The following is a 23,323-nucleotide window of genomic DNA, read 5'->3' as shown; positions in this document are numbered from 1 at the left end:
AAATGCTCGTAACAGAAATTCATACATGGATGTTCATTAGCAACATTGTTCACAGTGGTCCAAAGGTGGGGGCAATGCAAATGTTCATCGACTGATGAATGGAGAAACAATGTATATTCACACAACAGAGTATTAACTGGCAATTAAAACGGGACACTGACCTACGCTACAGCAAGGATGAATCTTGAAAATGTGCTAAGTGAATGGAGCCAGGAACAAAGAACATACATTTTGTGGTCCATTTGTACGAAACATGCAGAAAGGGCAAGTCTATAGAGAGAGAAATGGTTGCCTTGGACTGGGGAGGAGGGGTTTGGGGGTGATTCCCCTAAAGGGAAAGGGGGTCCTTTTGGGGGTGATGAAAATTTTCTAAAATTGATTGTTATGATAGCTGTACAACTCTGTGAGTGTACTAAAACCCACTGAACAGTACATTTAAAATGGATAACTGGGGTGCCTGGGTGGCTCAGTGGGTTAAAGCCTCTGCCTTCAGATCGGGTCGTGATCTCAGGGTCCTAGGATCGAGCCCCGCATCGGGCTCTCTGCTCTGCAGGGAGCCTGCTTCCTCCTCTCTCTCTCTCTGCCTGCCTCTCTGCCTACTTGTGATCTCTCTCTGTCAAATAAATAAATAAAATCTTTTTAAAAATAAATAAATAAATGGATAATTTGTATCATATGTGAATTATATCTCAATAAATCTGTTATTTTTTTTTTAAAAAGACCTCAGACTTTTTTATACAAAATGTATGGAATAGGCAGGTCTACAGAGACAGGAAGTAGGTTGGTGGTTGCCAAGGGAGGGGGGAAGGAGGGAAATGGGGAGTTTCTGTTAATAGGTAGAGAGGGTTTCCTTTTGCAGGGATGAAAATGTTTTGTAATTAGATAATGGTGATGCCACACAGTCCTGTGGATATACTGAAAAGCACTGAATTGTACACGGTATGTGAATTATACTTTAATTTTTTAAAAAGCCACAAATTTTTTTTTAACCATTTGCAAATGATAGCTAGCTGTCTCCAACCGTTTGCCGTTAATAGCGGTCCTGCAATGAACATGCTGGTTCGTGCCTCTTTGTGTAAGTGTTTCCCGAGGGTACATCCGGAGAGAGTGAATGGCATGAACATTTTTATCTCTTGAGAATGCTGCCAAACTGTCCTCCAAAGTGGCTGTACCAATTTATACCGCTGCCCCAGAGCACTCCCACATCCTCACCAACCCTGCATAATCATCAGACTGACATTTCTGCCCCATATGATGGGCAACCAGTTGTACTTTGTTTCACTTTGCATTTGCAGTTCATCTGCATTCAGTGATCGTTCCTGATTACTAGGGAAGTTGAACCTCTTTTCATGGTTTCAGATTTCATTTTTAAAGCTAGCGTTTTCCTGCTCTACTAAAACCTCAACTTTCTCTTTCCCTTGTAAATGTATACTACCATGGTTAATGCTTTTGTAATTACATATGAAGCAGCTGCATTTGAAAATGATTCATAATTAACTATTATTATATCTATTGATCATAATCATAATTATTCTGTTCCCTAAGCTTGTTTCTATATTTTTATTTATAAGGCACTAGAAAGCTCTGTAAACTATGATGTGATGTTATTAACACTACTGTTACCTTAACTTGAACAACCCTTTCTAGATGTCCTAGGACTAAACTGGTGCAGTGTGAGACTGGAAACTACTGCTTTCCTTTCTGAGACTAAGGTTCCAATTTAGGTCAAATTGATCCACTCTATAGAAGGAATTCACACCACACAACTACTCAGCAGATGGAAATAATGACCTAGATACAATTTTGTACATTCTTACCAATAAAAAGAATATAAGCATGTACTCTCGAGTTATAAATTTTTATTTCTTATTAAAAAACAGTGCTACTGTATTAATATATTTGAAAATATACACACAAAATAGAGATTGTAAAAGAGTAAGATTAAAAATAAATAAATAGAAAAAATTCTTTAAAAAAAAATAGACACTCAAGTTCTCACATTTTCTTCTGCCCCCAGTGGATCTTGGTGCACACACCTCATTATGGACACCACCAGCAATTAATAATTATTTGCTGAGCCCCTTCTCCTGGGATTTGTCACTTTAAATTATTTCTAATCCTCAAGAGAATGCTTCAGGTAGGAAGGCTCAGAGAACTGAAGTGGCCTGTCTGATGGCTCAGGGCTAGCAAGTGACACTGGACATCTGACCACTTCATGATGCTAAGACAGAGAGAGGCAGACTGCACTGGCCCACCCCATCTGTAAAGCTATTACAGCTGGAGACCCCTCATCTCTGTCCCAGGGTGCATGGCTACTCTATCACCATCACTGTGCAATGTTCCTGATAATTAATATTACAGGAAAAATGCTTAAGATGTCTTAAGGATGATAATCAGGTTGTCAAACAGTATGTAGAACACAATCTTAATTCCCTTAAAAAACACATACATATGTACATATATATATTTATTCGCCCCATGTTAAACACACACACACACACACACACACACACACACGTACTCCCCCTTATGTCCAGGCACTGTGCTGATGTATAAAATACACGTTATTTTAGTTCATTCTCACAACTACCCTGCAAGGCATAAACCATTATAGAGATGATAATATTAATAGCAGCAGCTAACAGTTAATGATTAACTTAGCAGGCAGGCATTATACTGAGTGAATTCTGTTATTACCCTGCTTGATATCTGCAATTCTAGGAAGTAAAGACCCTGTCACCTGAATTTTATAGATAATGAAATTTTGTAGACAAGGAAACCGAGGCTAAGTGATGACTTACCACTAGGTAAGGCATCACTTACCTAGTGAATAGCAGATCCAGAATTGTGTAAGAGTGAATTATTTTAACTTTATTTCAGATGCACATGGTTCAAAATTTAAAAGGTAGAAGAGTACTCTGAAAATTTGGGTCCCTGGGGTTTTTTCCCCCAGGCTTTTGCTATCACTCTGAATACATGATTCCCCATGGGTCGGGGCATCCAGAGCAAAACACGCTGAAAGGGGGACTGCTGGGTCAAGGGTACAGGCACTTTTCATTCTCACACACGAGGCCTGCTCAGCTCCCCTTCACTGGGCCCATCCGTGTGAGCCGTGGAGAATGCTGGCTGCTAAGTGCTCACAGCCGTCCCCTACTCCAGCTAAGTGCCCTCGGCCGCCCAGAGGCACCTTATCAGGAAGCTGTGCCCACCCTGCACCAGTTCACGGCCAATGACTAACAGCCAGCATGAGGAGTCCAACGCCCTGGCTTTCGAGAGGGGCAACTACAGTGTGGGTTCCTGCCCCAGACTCTTCCTAGTGAGGCTCAGGCTGGGCTGAAATGGAGATCGGGCCTGGCATTTGGCTCTTTCTCCCCCCCTAGTCTGGCTTCCTCCCTTCCTTACAGATTTATTCGTAAACCGCACCCCTCCATAAACTATCTGTCCCCAACCCTGTCTCAGACCCTGCTTTTCAGTAGCCAACTTAGGACAACTGGTTTCAAGAGTGGAGTGGTTCCAGGAAGCAAATTTGAAAGATGCTGTTGGATTACTCAGCAGCCAGCAGGCAAACGAGGATGTCCTGATGTCACTCCCCTGGGACTGCCTTAGACCGCAAGGACTCCCTTGCAGAGGACCGAGTGGGAACACTGGGTGGGAGGCAGTGGCTCAGGCATTATCTGTAGGGTTGAAGAGGTGTGGGGGAAGTAAGAATAGTGGATTATGTGGTGGTTGCTGGGGGCCAATGATGTTTGGAAAGAGAAAATGACAAGCTCAGGCAATCACCAACTTAAAAACAAAGGGTAAGGGTCGGAGGGCCTCCCTGGCAACATGTAAGTAGACCCTCATCTCCCAAAATTGGTGGGCTTCTAGAACTGACGATCAGATGCGGGGTTTAACCGCAAGCATGGCAGATCTTCCGAGAAAGTTGAACTCAAGGGGGTCCAACTACGCCTTCTCCCGCCAGGCCTGCTAAGGAAGAAGTGGGGCTCTGAGACGTGGGGGCTTTATCTTCGGGAGATAACTGGTTTGTGGGAGGCTAGCAGTTTTGAGCGGGGCCCAGAAGAAAGGGCCACGCAGCAGGCGAGGCTGCCCTTCAAGCAGCCATCCCAGCTGGAAGACCCCACCAAACTAGAAGTATCTATGGTGGAAAGGGCTGGCGTGCGACATCTCAGGCAAGCTGCAGTCAGAGGGCGGCTCAGCACGGACCTATGGGCTTCTGGAGCAAGGTCTTGGCATTTGCAGCAGAGAACTACACACCATTTGAAAAACACCTGAGGAAAAACCCCGAAGAGCTGCTGGCATGCTCTGGGGCCCTGGGAGAGACAGAGCATGCGAGCATAGGACGTCAGGTGCTCACGAGCTCAGAACTGTCCTTTCTAGGTGGGGTTGCCATCAACGGCCCAGCTCTAGCGCCAGGTAGGCCCAGCAGCAACGCGCTGAAAGATGGAAGTGTTACGCTGCAGATCGGGCTTGCGTGGCTCTAGAGGCCACAAGCACCCTGCGTGAACAGGCGCCCCAGGCCTCTGTTCACTAGAGCTGTTTGGTCAACACTTCCCTCTCAGGTCCTACACAGGACCGACCTCGCTGGGAGTTCTTCACGACCAGCTGACAGGAGGAGGAAAGAGCCAAGCATGGCTCATGGAGGATTCACGCTGCCTCTCAGCTCGGCCACTCCGGTGTTGGAGCCACGGGCTCAGGAACACAGAAGCTACCATGGCAGAGATGGGGGCTGCGCAGGGGCTCAGCAGCCCGGACTCCACGCACCACGGCTCCTCTAGCTCCATTGCTGAACAGATGACCGGACAGCTACCGAGACTGACACCCGTCACCTGATGTGGTCTCATCCCTTGTGAAGACTAGCTAGCTACATGATAGCAACTCGATGACCTCAGACCCCCTCCATCCCAGAAAGGGTGGTATTTCCTCTGGACTGAGACTGACATGTGTGCCGGCTGTATGTCTTTGCGCCACTGCTCAGGAACCACAAGTGTCTGATCCACTGAAGTGGCAAAGTGGGTAAATCCGCTTGGAGTTCTACCATGTACCACCCCTTCCAAAAGCTGTCGGCCAGCTAGGATGGTAAGAGGGTCTCTCAAAGAAACTGAGGCACGAGCTTGGAGATGACCTCCTGTGAAGAATGATGCTCCCCTCAGGATGCAATTCACTCCTTAAGCCAATGGCCAGGGGCGCCTGGGTGGCCCAGTCAGTTAAACATCTGCCTTTGGTTCAGGATGGGATCCCAGGGTCTTGGGATTGAGCACGCACTGCACTGAGCTCTCTGCTCAGCAGGGATTCTGCTTCTCCCTCCCTCTCCATCTGCCCCTACCCACTCAACATCACTCTCAGGGACTCACTTGGGAGTGGTGATTCCTACCTGGGGAATTTCTAGTTCTTAGGCTGAAACTTTAGGCTCAGGGGGTCAAAAGGTCCTGGCTCCCAGAAGGTGACATTTCCCCCAGGGTTCACATAGTAAGAGTTGCAATGGCTGCTGACCAGTCCCTTTGGGCAACTTGAGCCAACAGACCAGCTGGTCTAGAAACAGGGTACTGTACTAGCAGGGATAATGGACCCTGATCCTCACGAGGGGATAGGTCTGCTACTATATAATGAGGCAAAAAGGAATATAATTAATTATGTAATACTCTTTGAGCCACAAATGATTTTTTGAAAATATTTTTAGCATATTTTATCAGCTGTAATTATAGAATCAAGTCATATTATCATAAGGTAATTTTGAAAATCCAATCCTTGATTCTGCTACCTAGTTGACAGCAGACACCTCAAAGTAATTTAAAGGAGTCCCGCAGGTTAAGATGAGAATCCGTACCTCAGGGCTGTCTGTTTTCTGTGGAAAGCCTGTTTTATATGTTTTGTTTTTAAAGCAGCTCACATTTTCAGAAGAACATTATTCCTTTTTCCACCACAGAAGAGAACATTTAGGTGGTGAAAGAGGAAATTCAAGGAATCAGCCCAAACACCAGCTTTCAGAATACAATTATTTAACAACCTTTCTTATTTTAAAACTTAGCCTATCTCCCTATTCCCACGTAACTAGAAGATTTAAGAATAAAATATACAACCTGGGACGCCTGGGTGGTTCAGTTGGTTAAGCAGCTGCCTTCAGCTCAGGTCATGATCCCAGCGTCCTGGAATCGAGTCCCACATCGGGCTCCTTGCTCCGCAGGGAACCTGCTTCTCCCTCTGCCTCTGCCTGCCATTCTGTCTGCCTGTGCTCGCTCTCTCTCCCTCTCTCTCTGACAAATAAATAAATTTAAAAATAAATAAATAAAATAAAATAAAATATACAACCTATGGAAGACAAAATGCTCAACTGAGAGAAGATGACCATAAAACTAGGAAAGTCCGAGACTCCAGGAAAAAGGAGGAAATTATTCCACACCAAGCACACATTTAGTTCACGGCAGTAAAAAAGTAACAGGTGCTCCAAGACCTTGTCACCTCTGACCCGCATCCGGGAACTAAGAGACAGTGCTAGCTAGCATTCTTCCTTGGAACATGACAGCCTCAAAAATCCTGAGTCTCACACGATCATTTTGTCAATCTGACAACCAATTTTGGCCTCTGCCTCTAAGACAGCTCCTCTAACATCAACAAATGAGTGCCTGTTTCTTCTCTAAAAAAAAAAAAAAAAAAAATCAAAAAAAATCAAAGCACCTCAGGGGCACCTGGGTGGCTCAGTGGGGTGGGCCTCTGCCTTTGGCTCAGGTCATGGTCCCAGGGTCCTGGAATCGAGCCCCGCATCAGGCTCTCTGCTCAGCGGGGAGGCTGCTTCCCCTTCTCTCTCTGCCTGCCTCTCTGCCTATTTGTGATCTCTACCTGTCAAATAAATAAAATCTTTAAGAAAAATAATTCTTAAAAAAAAAAATCAAAGCACCTCAGATTCAGGAGGGTTCCCCCTGAGACACTGTAAGCTGTGTCAGCATTAGTTAGACTTTAATAGTCTAAAAACGAACAAAGCTATTACAGTTTCAGTTAGGATTCTCCCTTTGTCTAAAAAAAAAAAAAAAAAAATTAAAAAATTTTTAAGAACTTAAGTATAATCAGAATATCTACTACATCTGCTTTCCTCTGAATTTCCTTTAGTAAATAACTCAGGAACTGAGTGATTTTTTCCATCACATTCCACTCAAAATCACCATTGACATAAAGAGCACTGAATTAAAAAAACTAAAATCTTTTAGTCAAAACAAGAATGAGTTAATAAAACTAAAGGCACACAGTTTTAAAAAAAAACTTTTAAAAAAGGCACATAATTAAGAATATTATAACGAGGGAGCACTTCTGCATATCCTAGTCAATGATTCTATCAAATCTGGGTTCTAATTATCAGTATTCTTGGCCCTGGATAGGGCAAATTTCCAGTCCTTACTTAACCCCTTCTGACTTTTCTTCTCTGTAAAATGAAGGATGATTGTGGGGGAGAAAATCCCATTTTGCTACATACAGCAGTGGATGGGAGGCAGTATAATTATTTCATTTTTATACCTTATAAAATTTCAGGCCAAAATACACAGAAAATCAGCACCAATAAATGTAAATATGTGAACTTAATATATGGAAAGAGTAGTATAAAGGAAGAACACAAAAAATGATACAAACTCAAACCAAGTAAAGTCATCTAATCTGTACAAGCCTATGTATGGTCTGGAAGAGAATGAAGCATAATAAAAACAGGTGAAGTTGTTAATGAAAAGGATTTTTCTTTCTGTATAGCTATTTGTGCAAAAAAAAAAAAAAAAAAAAATTTTAAAGCCCTAAGCTACAGAATTTCATAAGTATAAAAAGTATCCGAAAAGCTCTGAAGAAGTGTCAAGGAAGTATCTTTAGAATTTCATGCTGATGGGCGCTTGGATGGCTCAGCCATTAAGCATCTGCCTTTAGTTCAGGTCGTGATTCCAGGGTCCTGGGATCAAGCCACACATAGGGCTCTCTCCTCAGTGGAAGCCTGCTTCTCCCTCTCCTGCTCCCCCTGCTTGTGTTCCCTCTGTCTATGTCTGTCAAATAAATAAATAAAATCTCTTAAAAATTTTTTCATGTTGATACTTTCTTATAAAGAATGAGAAAAGTCTGGAGATTCACCTGAAAATACAATAAAATAGAAGGGGAAAATGTGCTTTTAAAGGGCAGATAGTTCTCTTCTATACAGATAGTTTCTTAGGAACTCTGAATCTTTAACATCAAAGACCAATCATGTCTCTAAATGACAGCAAACTGAAAAGCAACTCTGGGCCAGAAGAGGTAGGCTGGGAGAGCTTATCCCCGAAAGACGGAAAACCTCATTTTCTCCGGCAGCTTCATCTAGATTCTTTGTTGGCACAAAACTTGGAAATTCTTGAAATGGTGGCTATCTCAATATTTTGTTACACTTTGTTCCAGTAAGAGGAAAAAAGTTTTCCTTCAATTGACATAGCTTTATGAAATACAGAACTATTTGGATAGCTTTGTCAGCATTTCTAAATTCTAACCAAATGTCCTCTAACATAATAAAAAGTATTTCTGGACCCCAGCCCTCTCCCTGGGAACTGCTCTTAGCGTTCCAATCACTTGAGTTAGCTAACGGAAGTTTTCAAAGCAAGACTGATTTTCCATCAACCCTCCCATGACCTAGCTGTACAGGCTACAGTTATTTCTGCTGCATCAGTGAAGAAATGAACCTGTGGATGGGAGACTTGGCCAATCCCCACCATCATTCCACTTCCCGTCCAAACTGGGGGAGGCTATGAGGTGAGAGTGCATCCTACAACTTCTGGTGGGAACAGGGGGAAGAGGAGGCCACTTTTCCCCCTATGACTGCTACTGTAAGGAGAGTAGGCTTGAAGCTGGAAAGGTTCAGGAGAAAGCCTGCCTCAGAGTGAAGTCAAAACAAAGGGGAGCACTGTTGAGAAATGAAGAAAAAACGAAATCCAGGAGATGTGATCAGCTAAGCTGCAAGCTAGTGCCCCCTGCAGGTTTTTTGGTTCCTTGGGCCAGTGGGTGTGCAATTCCACCCTCCCCAATATGTTTGCTTTGAATCAATGTGAACTGATTTTGTCCCTCAAGTGGAAAGAGTCCTGAATCAGTTAAGATGCTTATAGCTGCAAGTAGAACACCTGCCTAAAAATGGCTTCAACCACCGATGTTTGTTACGTCATAGAGCAGGCAGATCTAGAACTGTCAATTCAACAAAACAACAATGCAGTCAAGAATCCAGGCTTCCGGGGGCGCCTGGGTGGCTCAGTGGGTTAAAACCTCTGCCTTCGGCTCAGGTCATGATCCCAGGATCCTGGGATCGAGTCCCACATCGGGCTCTCAACTCAGCGGGGAGCCTGCTTCCTCCTCTCTCTCTGCCTGACTCTGCCTACTTGTGATCTCTGTCAAATAGATAAATAAAATCTTAAAAAAAAAAAAAAAAAAAAAGAATCCAGGCTTCCCAGTGGTCCCTCTTGGCAATCCTTAGCATTCTGGCTTTTGTCTCTGAGCCACAGTGTGACTGAGGACATGCACCAGTGCTCCAGGCATCACATCCTCATAGGACGGCATCAAAAGTAGGGGAGTTTTTTTTTTTTTTTTTTTTAAATCAGAGAGGACAGAATGCACTCCACTCAGCCCTTCCCCATGGTCTCACGGGCCAGAACGGGGTTTCATACTGCCTTCCTGTCTTCACGCCATTCAACCAATCAATGGCAAAGGACAGTGGAATTATCGTGATGGCAGTAAGACCATCTTGACCTGGAGGAACTCATCTTCTTTGTGTGCACTGTGACAAGATTCCTGATCAAAATTAGGGTGTTTTCAAGGAAGGAGGGGAAAATGGCTGTTGGGTAGGCAACCAACAATGTCTACTGTAATTCCTAAAACAAGCACTGGTGTTCGCTAACCTGCAGTTACCCAAACATTCAAAAGTGAACATGACATTCCAAACCAAATTAAAAGAACCATCCTTTCCATGTGAATAATACCTAAATATACATCAACTACAGTTCTTATTCTAAGAAACTATGAAAACTGAGCCCAAAACTGTACATTCCTTGGAGTCCTGTTAGGTATTAGTTGTGCAGTTTATTTTCAGCATGCCAGAGAGCAAGAAAGGGGTGTTAATAAATGACCATCCCATGCTTTGAGCTCAAAGACTATCTCGTCAGCTAAGGTTGTTTGAATCTGCCAGGATGTGCAGTTCTAGAGACTGCTGAACAAAATGGGAACTCTGAGGAAAATTGTTTCCTAATTCTTTACAAAGACTAGTACTCTCCAGTGGTGTCTCTTCCTTAAGATATGCATCACTGGGGGGTATGAGGCTTGCATGAGGTGGTAATGCAAAAGCCCACAGGCAGGAACCTGACACTTAGTAGCAACATGAAGCCCAGGAAAACACAGGAGGGGCTGAGCAGAATACAGGAATACAATACAGGAATGCAGAAGGCACAAGAGAAGGTGAATCAAAGTTTGAATGTTCACCTCCAAAGCTAACCTAAACCATTGCTGTCCTGTAAAAGTATTACTACACACACTAAACAAGACCTCCAAGGCAAAGAAAATTAACTTACAGAGCATCATTGGTGATAAGGAGAAATTAAATACCATTAGTAGGCAAGTGGAAACTAGTAAAAGTAACTACGGTATCATAAACTGACGAATGCCTTAGCTGATCTTAGTGAAAGCTTATATACTATGCCTTAAGCACCCCGCCCACATTTTAGTCTTGATTTTAATACTTACTGAAAAGTAAGGTCCCGGCACCTTCCTTCATTAACCACTTCAATTAACTTGCACGCGAGCTTGCATCTGTTATTACACTGATTCATTCCCTTTATGTAGAGGCTAATTAGCTTTTTTTCTTTTATTATTTATTACTGAAGTATAGTTGACATACAGAGGCTAATTATCTTAATAATTAACTGCCGCAGGAAACAAGAGAGAAATGTGAGGTAGAATGGAATGTTCCTGAAGACTTTAACTCTTGACTGACATGGAAGTGAGCCATTTTTCCTTCCTAAACCATCAAGTGAGAGGCCCTTCTGGCTGTAAAATTCAGTGACCCTATGAATTAAGTGTCAATTACTCATCTTAGTTGATTTGGGTGTCTGCACAGCCTAGGAACAGAGGTCAGTGTGCCCCAACGGTAGCTCCAGAAGTAGAAAGGCTTTCGAGCTACATAGAGGGGGCCTCTATGTGATCTTTAGGTGGTCAGCACCCCTCTCTGAGCCACAGTGTCCTCATCTGTAAAATGGGATCATAACACCCTCTTGGCAGCTGGCAGTGAGTATTAAATGAAACCAAGAATGAACCACATCTCGTGTGGTTCCTGGCACTAGGAAGGCACTGGAAAAATGGTATTGTTACCGCTTTTATTATAGGATTGCGGATAAGCACTTACCTAAAGAAACAACCGCAACACTCTCCGGCAAGAAATGTAATCTGTATTGGATCAGTAGATGCACCAATATGATGCAGATGGCTGTGGGGAAAAAAGAAGACATTGTTAGAATGGCACAATTTTAAGTAATAAACACCAAGTTCAAAGCCGCGGTTATTTCTGGGGGTGTTGCCAGGAAAATGTATGTACAAGGAACAATGACACAATAAACTGCAGTTGTATTTTCAAGCTCTTATTTCTTAACCTGGAAACAGACCCACGGTGTTCATAACACTGTTTCCATATTTCTTTATATGCCTGGACTACTGTGTTTGCTAGGAGTTACGAGAGAATAACACACACCTAATGTTTTTCTAACTTGTTAAGCCTAATACCATCATTTATTTGAATCTCTTGGATTCTGAGAAAAGTCTTCTGTTTTGACATAACTGGAAAACTAGAAATGGTGAGAAGGAAGTCCATGAAATCAATCACTTTTATGCAAATATAACTGCCACAGAAGATGTTGACACAAAGTATTTTGCCACCGTGTGATTGGTTCCCTTTTAACAGAGAAGGAAGTGAGAATACAAAGAGGACCAAGTAAATACTTTGAGAACATCAGTGACCAAAAGATGGGGTGCCTGATCCTCACTTGGGTACCAGGGCTCCCAATGGTTAAGGGCTTCCCATGAGCCAGGTACTATATTGAACACTTCCCAAACACTTGCTCACTTGGCCCCCAACACTCCTCTTAACTAGTTATTATTATCATACTCTCACGTCACTGGTAGGTGCTGCAGGGTTGAGCCCAATTCCAACCCCGGACCCTTAACCACAGGCACCCACTACCTCCCTCCCAATTGCCTTCATTCCTCAGTCACCAAAATAGGAGTAATGTCGGGCGCCTGAGTGGCTCAGTGGGTTAAGCCGCTGCCTTCGGCTCAGGTCATGATCTCAGGGTCCTGGGATCGAGTCCCGCATCGGGCTCTCTGCTCAGCAGGGAGACTGCTGCTCTCTTTCTCTCTCTCTCTCTCTCTCTCTGCCTACTTGTGGTCTCTGTCAAATAAATAAATAAAATCTTTAAAAAAAAAAAAAAATAGGAGTAATGTCTGACTTTTCTCACAGAGGTGGTGTCATGAAAGCAAAGAAAGGAAACAAGAGGAGGTAAAACTGTTTGAAAGAAAAAAGTGTTTCTGGACACCCCACAAAGCATACTTTCACATAAATAATTCCTGGATGTAATTTCATGGTCCCAATGCAAGTGTGCGTGTCTCTTTTTTTCATTACATGCCTAGGTGGTATACCATCTCATTAATCATAGTATTATCTTAACAGCACTAAAAATAATTGTTGATTTTTTTTGTAAAAGGAAACGTTTAAACAATCTGCAGTGAGGTAAATGGCCACCTTTAGAGCCTGCACATACAAACTAGGTATCTTTAGGCCCACCAAAAAGTACCAGGTGACCAGAAAAAGGAAATAGTTGTACATAGAGAAACTGTGTCTCCTTTCGTTCTGTGCTTTAAACTATCAATCTGTGGTGTTACTTTGTTATAAATATTTAACCTCGTTAGAAAAATCCTATATTAAATGCTAAGAGCAAGAAAAAAAATGTTCTAATGCATAAGCACAACATATGTCGATAAAGGCAGGCCTATTGTCTTTAAAGGCAGGTACATAAGTACACTGAATACAGATCTAGGCAGTTCGCTCAGCTTCTGCACCTCTTCTGCACCAAGCCAGAGGAAAAAATTGATTTAAAAAGTTTATCCGAATAAATCAAACATCAATTTGCACCTTTAAAAGCAAAGGGGAGGGCTCCTGAATGGCTCAGTCAGACCCCTGACTCTCAGGATCAGGAGATCCAGCTCTCTCCTTCTGTGCCTCCCCTATCACTCTTTAAAAAAAAAAAAAAGAGCAAAGGGGGAAAACTGTCTATTAACAGAAAGAGCTAAATATGAGGCTTATCAATGCCAGGGCCAGTCTCCAGCCACTTAAAAGAATGAGATCTGAAAAGAAGACCCCCACAGAATGGATGAGTATTTCTAAATCATTTATCTGATAAGGGTCTAGTAACCAGAATACATAAAGAACTCTTGCACTTTTTAACAACAAAAAGACAAACAATATGATTTAAAAAATGGGCCAAGAACCAGAAAAGATATCTCTCCAAAGATACCAATGCCCTATAAGCACAGGAAAAGATGCTCAACATCACTGGTCATTAGAAAAATGACAATCAGGACCAGGAGATACAACTTCACACTGAGATGGCCATAATTAAAAAACACAACACGACGGAAAGTAACAAGTGTTGGCAAGGAAGTGGAGCCACTGGGACACAGGGGCACTGCTGGAAGGGATGTAAAATGGTACGGCCTCTGTAGGAAGTTCGGGAGTTCCTGAGAAAGTTATACATAGAGTAAGCATTTAACCCAGCAGCTCCACTCCTGGGTATGTATCCAATAGAAATTGAAATATATGTCTACACGAAAACCTGTACACAAATGTCGACAGCAGCACTATTCACAATAGCCAAAACATGGAAACAAGCCAAATGTCCAACAATCGATGAACAGATAAATATAATGTGGTGTATCTCCATGAGATTATTCACCTGTAATAATGAACACACTCCTAACACACGCTACAACACAGATGAACCTTGAAGATACAATGCTAAGTGAAAGAAGCCAGGCGTAGAAGGTCACATATTGTATGATTCTATTTGCTTGAAATGGAATTAGGCACATTCCTAGGAATAAAAAGCAAAATAGTGTTTACTAGAGAGTGGGGGTAGGGGATGGGGAGTGACAGCTTTTAAAGGGTACTGGGTCTCCCTTTGGGGTGATGAGAACATTCTGGAACTAGATAATGGTGATGGTTGCACAACACTCTTGCGTGTACTAAATGCCACTGAATTGTACACTGCAAAATGGTTAAAATGGGATATATTTTATGTTTCTTTTAACACATACACCTTCTTTAAAAGAAAAAAAGATGAAGTAGATATAAAAAAGAGTAGTAACGTAAAAAGACCTCTTAAGACATTCTGAGATGAAAAAGCAAGTTATAGGAACTTATTTATATTAAAACAAACAAAATACAAACTAGATGTGCCTGTATCTACGAATGTGCTTATGAACGTATACATGTATATACACATCCATGCTTTCAGAAATATTCGGGAAAAAAATAACAAAGGACAAAAACTTCTGTGTGGTGTGGAGGACAGGTATACTACAAGTTAATATGCTTTTAAATGTTCATGCCCAAAGTAATAATTATGGAAACTATATTAAAACATAGGCACATCAATTTTAATAACTCCATTAAATTTAAAGGCCCATAAAATGTGTCAAATGATGCTAATTGTTAACTCTAATGTAAGTCAATAAAAATGACTCACCATTGTTTCTGCAGAGTCCAAGAACATCAAGGGTTAAATCAACTGATTTCAAGCTTTTAAAGTCAAAAGTAACTGGTGTTTTGGCATCCCTCCTCAAAAACGGGAATACACTATAATCCTTTGTCAAGCTTGTAGGACATAAAAGTCATACTTTCATTTGACTTGACTAAAATAGTAAACAAAAGCAGCATCTGGGGCACCTGAGCTGCTCAGTGGGTTAAGCCTCTGCCTTCAGCTCAGGTCATCTCAGGGTCCTGGGATCGAGCCCTGCGTTGGGCTTCTTGATCAGTGGAGTCTGCTTGTCCCTCTTCCTCTACCCTTCCCTGCGCTGTGCTCTCTGTCTCAAATAATAAGCAGACAGAGAAAAAAACTGGGGGAGGGGCAGGCAGAGGGAGAGGGAGAAGCAGGCTCGCCGCTTAACAGGGAGCCCAACGTGAGGCTCCAGGACCCTGAGATCATGACCTGAGCCGAAGGCAGACACTTAACAACTGAGCCACCCAGGCACCCCAGTAAAAAAAAAATCTTAAAAAAGAAATAAAATAGTAAACAAAAGTGGTTACATGTGTTCCAGGTTAGGAGTTCCTGAAGTCTAGAATAAGCTAGGTACTAGTATTTCCCTCAATTCACTGTAGTTCATGTATTTAGTGAGTTAGCACTATCAACTGCAATTCTTTTTTTACTTTATCAGATGTATATTGTTCAGACAACTAATATGTAAGACATATAATACTCTGTTGATAATATACAAGAAAAGAGTAAAAATGCCTCCAAATCTCTTGAAAAAGAAAGCATTCCATTCTGCTCATGCATGCTGACCTACGCATAAAACGTTGAGATACCAATTCATAGCCTGCCCACAGCCTGATGAGGTAAAAACAAAACCCCCAACACGAGAGTGACTCTGGAGTCTAGGCTCATGATCTGCTTGAAAAGATGATCCAAGTAAAATTTTTGCCCTAATAAATAACAGTTCAGACCCTTCCGGCCCCCACATGTGTTACCACTGCACAGGGTTTTGCCAGGACCAAAAAGCATTCTAACAGCCTGTTTTGTGGTTTCTGGCACAAACTAACCTTCAGTGCTCCACACCCTGAAAATTACTCTGAAAATCTGACTTACCCTTATTATCTTCCCAGGAAACAAAGTAACTACAAAACTAAAGTTTTCTTCCAGGCCTGCCTTGTATGCTGCTGACCTTATCAAACTGACAATAAAGTAAAGAAGCTAATAATACTGGTCCTTCTGGATTAAGGATTCAGGTACTAAAGACTTCTTGATCAAGAAGAGTACGGCTTTTCTTTAAATTCAACTAATATCACGAGAAAAAAGGAAAAACAAAAAGAGTACTTGATTGTTGAAGTAATCCCCTAGAAGCAGAATTCAACTACATTTACAAGGTACACAATTACTCCAGCGTATCAGGTCCATGTGGGACACTGTACACTTGTTTGTATTTTTCAGTATTCGTTTTAAAAAGTTGTGCAGGGTTTTTTTGTTTTGTTTTGTTTTTAAGTAGGCTCCTTGACCGGCGTGGAGCCCAGCAGGGGGCTCAAACTCACAACCATGGGCTCAAGACCTGAGACCAACGATCGGATGTTCAAGCAACTGAGCCACCTAGGTCTCCCAATTTAAAAGTTTTTTTGAGAGATTAGGCTGAGCCCTGGGATTTTAAATCAAATGATTAGATTGATTAGATTATTAAAATTATTTGACTATTAATAGAATCCAAATGTAAATGTGAAAGAAGTTCTAGTTTTCTTCAAAGAAGTCCTCAATGACATCAGCGAAATGCTCTGTACCTTTCAATCAGGTTGTACTTCCCATTCCTCTGAAAAGACCTAATCTAATCAGAAATATGGCTCAGTATCCTGAAAAGAAGAACAGAAAATGTAAATATGCCAACTCTACTCTTCCAAGAAGAGTTTGGATTTGGGTCAAATTTGAAGCTTTATTTCTTCCTTTGTCAGCTAGTAGAAAGTGGTTGTGCAGTTTCAATTGCTCAGTGTTTTTGGTCTAAAACACTTGTCTACAGTCTCTGGGAGGCATCTAAGTTATTGCCTTTTACCTAAACTTCTCGACTAAGGTCTGGCAATCCAAATATTAATCTCTAGTCTCCCCAAAACCAGGCATATCAATTGCTTAATCTCTCTGGGCCTAAATTTTTTCACTCATTACTGGAGAAGGTTGAACAAAACAAGACTTTTGAGAGTACATCTGTTCAAAGAAAAAATGGTATTAAGTAAACAATGACATAGGTGGTACGCAGATATGGCAGAAGTCCTAACCACAGTTAATGGGAGCCAGAGGGTAAGAGAAAGGATGTTTGATCTTTCACGTGGCAACAAAACCTTTAATTAAGTAAAATTTACACAGAAGCCTAATGGGAGACAAAAGGCTGCTCTGGTCAGAAAGTCAGATGCCCTCCCATTTGACTTAGCCCACCTCCTGCTCCCAGCACTACCCACACACACACATTGGTGAGCGGGGTTTGAAATCCACTAAATAAGAAGATGGTCAAGGTTCCTTCTAGGTCAAAAACCCCTTCTTTCTTCCAAAAGACATCTAAGATATTCTATAAAGAGCTCTTCAAAATTACTAGGCTCGATGACTTTATGAAGAAAGAGGAGTACCCTGTTGTGTTATGAATTAATCATTGTCCCTCAGTGTTTGATGTCAAACCAAATGGAAGAAAGACCTGAAATCAAGTAAATGGTGGCTCAGACAGGGTTGACCTTAGTGACAGCACACACAGACACTCAATATGGCAGATGAGGGGGTGTCCACATTCACCTAGGACGAGAAGGCTGAAGAAGATGGTCATGCCGCTCGACTGTTCCTCCTGCTGAGCCTGCTCCCCTGTTTGCACAGGGAGAATGGGCTTGGCAGGGGTCGGGAGCACCAGTTTCGTGGTGACAACCAGGGTAGTGTGGAGGGTGACATTGAAACCTTCATGAGTTGTGTTAGGGAACCTGTTGGACATAAAAAGCAGCAGGATTAGACAAAGGGAAAAGGGCCCTGAGTATCAACACACATACACAAAGGAGAACCTGGCACAGAGGATGCTGGGATTCACGTCTTAACAACCACCAGGCAGGTCTCAGACAGAAACTGATTCAGAAAATTCCTGTCTGCCACAGCAGAGAGTACCAGTGCCTTCAGGTGCTCCAAACACAGCCACTTAGAGGACAGGAACAAGGGCAAATCAGGGCCAGCGTAGAAACCAAATGCCGCCTGCTCTCTGGCATTTAATGGGAGGATTTAAATGGAGACAAACTGAAGTCTCATCCCATTCCAAGATCCGACGTTATTTACTTGGCGCCTTTATTTCTCCTGTTTACATTCTTTTCCTTGAATTATAGCAGCAAGCTGAAGAAGTCACCCAATTTACCCAACTCTTGATCTGGCTAGAACACCCCATCCCACTTGACAAAATCCTTCTCAGATTTCTAAAGGCTCAAATGTAACCTTCTCTGGAATACTGCACCCACCCCACTTCTTCCGTTCTACACAGCGCTCTCTCCTCACTCTGGGATGGGACTGTAAACTAGCGCAACGTTCACATAATAATCACCGCAACTGTGATTATAATAGCTCATGTTTATGGAGTAAATGCTTCCCATCAGGGACTACATAACACACAACCTCTCACTTAATAGGCATACCAGGCCTGAGGTGGGGACTGTTCCTTTCCCTTTTTTACCCACGAATAACTGAAGCTCAGAGAGGTTGCATAACCTGGCCGTGGTCTCAGCTAACCAAGTTTGAGCCCCAGGTTGAAATCACTGGGCCATACCATCTCTTTTGCTTTGTGTGGCGGAGGCCCAGGTTTGGTGTCCACAATAGCGCATTTGCTGAATAAAGACGAAATGAAATGACCACCCAGCCAGCCAAGAGATATATCTGAAAAGATGTTAGGGGAGGGAATCGGATTTCAACCACAAACCCTTTTGCACAGATGGGGCGTCTATAACATGCAATGGGTTGTGCCCAGCTGATGGGGAGGGACTAAAGAGTGGCGTCCTTCCCGATAAGTACCGGGAGGACACAGGACCCCCACCTCGCCCCCCATCTCTATCTCATCCCGTGTAGTTAGCCCCTTAGCTCTTCCTACTCCAGCCATCCTGCCTTGCTTTCTGTCCCTCAAAGGGACTAAGGTCTTTCTTGCTTCTAGCCTTTTGCATTTGCGTGTTCCCTCTCCTATCCCTCCTTCTCATCATCCTGACACTTCCTTTTTCTTTTAGCACTCTGAAATCCTCTTGCTTGCTTAGGGTCTATCCCCACTAGAATGGAAACTACCTGAGGGCGGTTCCTGGTCGGCCTCCTTCACTACTATGTGCCCAGGGCCTGGAATAGAGTAAATGGCCAACCGTTAACGAATGAATGAGATTCGGTGGAGGAGACAGATGCGAAAAACCACCGTTACCGTGGAAGAGGCCACTGGCTAAGTAGTGGGTGGGGGACTTCCTGGAGGAGGAGGCGGAGCTCTCCCTGATTTATCAGAAGACCGAAAACTCGGAAAGTGGAATTTGGCTTTCGGGTTCGGCCAGACGGCTTCTGAGGCCTGCCCTGGGCTGCCGATACCCTACACGACGATCCGACCTCAAGGAGGCTGCAGGGCCGGGTTGGGCCCAAGCCCGTCCCTCCCGCCCTCCTCGCTGGCACAGGCATGGTCAGTCCTGGCCAACCGGCACAAGGAGCTCCGCCTTTCAGGGCCAGAGGGCGGCCTGAGGCACTCGCTGTCACCCGCCGGGGCCCAGCCCTGCCGCCTCCGCCGCCCGGGAAAAGCCCACTCACTCCTCTTCCGCCATCTTCTCCCCCATCCTGCGGAGCCTCCAAGACCACCGAGTTCGGAGCCGGGGGCTAGCAGGGACTGCTTTTGCTTCCGGCTTCCGCTGGAGGCGCGGGCGGACGGACAAGCGGGGGGGGGCGGGGCCTCAGCCGTGAGAGGGCGGCCCTTCTGTCCCTTCGTCTCTGTGGCCTGAAGGTGGGAGGACCTGGCCAGGGCACTTTTAGGACATCAGATCGGTTTGCGCCTTGTGACCTCCTGGCCCCATGAAGTTTCGGTTTTTCTTCATTCTGGGGCGGAGAAGCTTTGAGAGCAACTCCTGTGAGGTCATTGTGACTCACTTTGAGAGCAGGTGCTCTCCACCCAGTATCCAAGACTTGACACCGAAAGTTGGGACGGAAGCTTCTGGCCAAGGCTGTGCAGAAGGATCCCCAGGGGACACTTCCCCAGTCTGAGCCCCAGTTTTCCTCGCTGTAAAGAGGACTAGCCACCTGGCCTTGCAGAATTGTGCAGTATTCTATTTGTAAACATTTACTGAATTCTAATTATATGCCTATCATTAAAATAGAGGAGGATGAGCGGTACCTGGGTGGCTCATGGGTTAAGCCTCAGACTTGATTTCTGCTCAGGTCATAATCTCAGGATCCTGGGATCGAGGCCCCCCGCTCGCCTCTGAGTTTAGCTGGGCATCTCCTTCTCTCCCTCTGTTTCTCTCTCTCTCCCTCTGCCCTTCCCACTCTCTCTAAAATAAATCTTTAAAAGATAATAAAATAAAATAGGGGATGATAACCTAGGCCTGGATCATTTGTTAATTTCATAAATAAAACAACAAATACCGATTAGACACCTCTGTGTGCCTATCTGTGGTCTCTGGGGTTGGGGTTACAGGAAGGAACAAGGCTTATGGGGCAACAGAGACCCCATCAGGAGGACTCCTACCCTTGTGTAAGGCTTTTGGGTATGACACCACCTCTGCTGTTGCTACCTCCTTCCTGGTCCAAGCCATCATACCCCGTAACAGCTGTCATAGGTCTCACTGGCTCTGTGGCTATTCCCTGTGGTCTTTCACACAGAGGACCCCAGTGAGCCTTGAAAAAATTTTTTTTCTTTAATCACTTGAGTAATCTCTACACCCAACATGGGGCTTGAACTCAAGACCCTGAAATCAAGAAAGAGTCTTATGCTCTTCTGACTGAGCCAGCCACACAGCCAGCACAGTGATCCTTTAAACCCCTAGTCATTCCCCTACTTAAAACCTCCACTGATGGGGCACCTGGATGGCTCAGTGGTTAAGCAGGTTAAACGTCTGCCTTCAGCTCAGTTCATGATCCCAGGGTCCTGGAATCGAGCCCTGCTTGGTTGAGGGGCTCCTGACTCAGCAGGGAGTCAGCTTCTGCCCCTCCCATCTTCTCCTCTCATGATCTCTGAAATAAATGAAACCTTTAACACTAATAATAACAATAAAAATAAATAAATAAAACCCCCACTGGCTTCCAATCTCAATCAAAGAAAAAAAGACTTGGAGAATCCACAGGACTCAATAACCTGCCCCTTTACTCCTCTGAGGTCAGTCCACTTTCCCCCTCCTGCACATTTTTCATTGTGGTCACAGTGGCTTCCCCTGTGTGTCTGAAACACACCAGGAACACTTCCACCACTGTACTTACTGCTTGGGCCTTTGTCTAGAACATTCCACTTTTGAATTGCCCCTTGGAGCTCAACTTTTCCCACTTTGGGGCTTTTTATTTAACCTTTACCTTGTTCATAACGACTTCGCCAACCACCCTGTTTAAAATCTAAAACCTGGGGTACCTGGCTGACTCAATTGGTTAAGTGTCTGCCTTGGACTCAGCTCATGAACCTGGGGTCCTCAGCTGGAGTCCTGCTTCAGGGTCCCTGCTCAGTGGGGAGTCTGCTTCTCCCTCTCCCTCTGCCCTTCTCCTAGCTCATCCTCTCTCTCTCAAATGAATAAATAAAAATCTTTATTTTTAAAAAATATTTTATTTATTTGACAGAGAGAGATCACAAGTAGGCAGAGAGGCAGGCAGAGAGAGGGGGGGAAAGAGAGAGGGAGAAGCTCCCTGCTGAGGAGAGAGCCCAAGGTGGGGCTCGATCCGAGGACCCTGAGATTAAGACCTGAGCCAAAGGCAGAAGCTTAACCTGCTGAGCCACCTAGGCATCCTAAATAAAAATCTTTAAATTAAAAAAAAGTAACAGTAATAAAATCCAAAGCCTTCCCTGAGTTATTTTTCTCCGTGACACCTACCATTTGATATGTTTTACTTCTACATTTGCTTACTGTCCTCCATCCAGGAGGATGTAAACTTCCTGAGTGCGGAGGTTTTTGTCTGTTTTGTTCTGTTTTATCTCCAGTGCCTAGAGCAGCACCTAGCACATAGTAGTAGGTACTCAATAATAAGTGATCATTGAATAAATAAAGGAGAGAGTTAACTCTAGATGTGTTAGAAAACGCAAGGGTTTTTAGAAGAGTGCTTTGACCTGATTTTTTCTAATCAGGACCCCTTTGCTCGCTTACAGAGAGTTGGGCGGTTGGCAGCCCCCTGACCAGCGAGGAGGCTTCTGCACTAATCTGGGTGAGAGCTGATGGCAGTTTGGGTTAAAGTGATATCATGGAGATGACAGGAGTGATTAAAGGCAGGATTTGCTAAGGGACTGTGGTGTGTAAAGGAAGGAGAGGAGTCAAGAATGATTTCAAGGTTTTGGCCCTGAAGAACTGGGTGGAGAAGAGATTTGTCTGGCTCCTACCCAGAATCCTGTGCCGCTCTAGAATCTCTTAGGGCTGTTGTCAAAGCCAACAGAGAATGTGCTTAGGATCAGCCAACATTTACTGAGTTCTTCCTGTAGGTGTGGTGCTGAGCTTTTGTTTCCTTAAGTCTTTACTTCTTCTTCTTCTTCTTCTTCTTTTTTTTGGGGGGGGGGGGTGCAGATACTATCTTATCTATAAACCCAAGAACAGAGAAGCCACTTGCCTGTAATCACACACTGGGAAATACTGAGTCTGGAATGCAGGCACAGAGTTTTGCTTTTACCAATTACCCCCTGTTGCTCTCCATGCCCTCAGTTTCTCTGGTTCTAAAATGGGGCCAACAGCCTGCTTCTCTCCTTTATCGCAGAGCCTGTCAGAAATGAACCGGCTCGTAGAAGATTGAGAGTGGGGTACCCTCTGAGTCAGTCTCCTTCCAGCCTGGCCGGAGTCAAACCCCTGGGAGCTGGGGGTAGGACTTTTCTATCAAGCTGCCAACTGTGGGCTACTCAGGATGAAAGCTGCTTCCTGAATTCTCTGAGGGCTGCCCCATTCTACGTGGCATTCCACCTTGTGCCCTTGCCGAAGATCCTGTGGTCATGGGCTTGCTGCCAAGCAGGAGTCTGTAGAACACCTGCCCTTAGGCAAATCCCAGGCCTTTCTCACCTATTCCTGGGAACAAATCAGAAATCCCCGGTCATTACCCCCAGGAAGGCAAATAAAGCCACTCCCCTTGCAGTTCCTAGGCTCCTGTGCTGTCCCAGGCCAAAAAGAGGCTGGAATAGGGCACGCAGTCCCGGTTCCCTATCCCAAGTCAAGATCCATGGCTCTGTGACCCTGGGGCACCACTGCACCTTCAGAACCTCAGCGTCCCATCATAGTTTTTGGCAGAGCCCCTCTTTGGAAGGCTGATACAGGATTAGAGTAAAGCTCTTACCTCAGTTCTCTGTTCTTTCTGCCCTTCTACCCCCAACCTTCCTCTTTCTTGCCATGTTGTTCTCAACTTAAATG

The 23,323-nt window shown here is 44.0% G+C and overlaps 1 protein-coding gene across 5 annotated transcripts in view; it reads right to left on the bottom strand.

Moving 5' to 3' along the window:
• SLC9A8 (solute carrier family 9 member A8) overlaps window positions 1–20,194 on the bottom strand; it is a 65,327-nt gene extending 45,133 nt beyond the window's left edge. For 2 of the 5 annotated variants that reach the window (XR_009405486.1, XM_059407212.1), the window contains exons 1-4: window positions 19,557–20,193; window positions 19,059–19,106; window positions 17,553–17,731; window positions 11,372–11,452 (exon numbers count right to left, since the gene is read on the bottom strand). Coding sequence is in view for 4 of the 5 variants with exons in the window: in XM_059407212.1 (XP_059263195.1) it covers window positions 11,372–11,452; window positions 17,553–17,731; window positions 19,059–19,106; window positions 19,557–19,582 (334 nt within the window). In the remaining variant the exon portion in view is untranslated. Of the gene's footprint in view, window positions 1–10,713; window positions 10,810–11,371; window positions 11,453–17,552; window positions 17,732–19,058; window positions 19,107–19,556 lie in introns of those variants that run through there. The other 3 variants (XM_059407214.1, XM_059407213.1, XM_059407215.1) reach the window with 3 other exon arrangements.
• Between the last annotated feature and the right edge of the window lie 3,129 nt (window positions 20,195–23,323).

This window comes from Mustela nigripes, chromosome 7 (assembly GCF_022355385.1).
Source record: "Mustela nigripes isolate SB6536 chromosome 7, MUSNIG.SB6536, whole genome shotgun sequence".
Classification (NCBI taxonomy): domain Eukaryota; kingdom Metazoa; phylum Chordata; class Mammalia; order Carnivora; family Mustelidae; genus Mustela; species Mustela nigripes.
The sequence above is the reverse complement of the archived record's forward strand: the minus strand, read 5'-3'. Positions and strand labels throughout refer to the sequence as shown.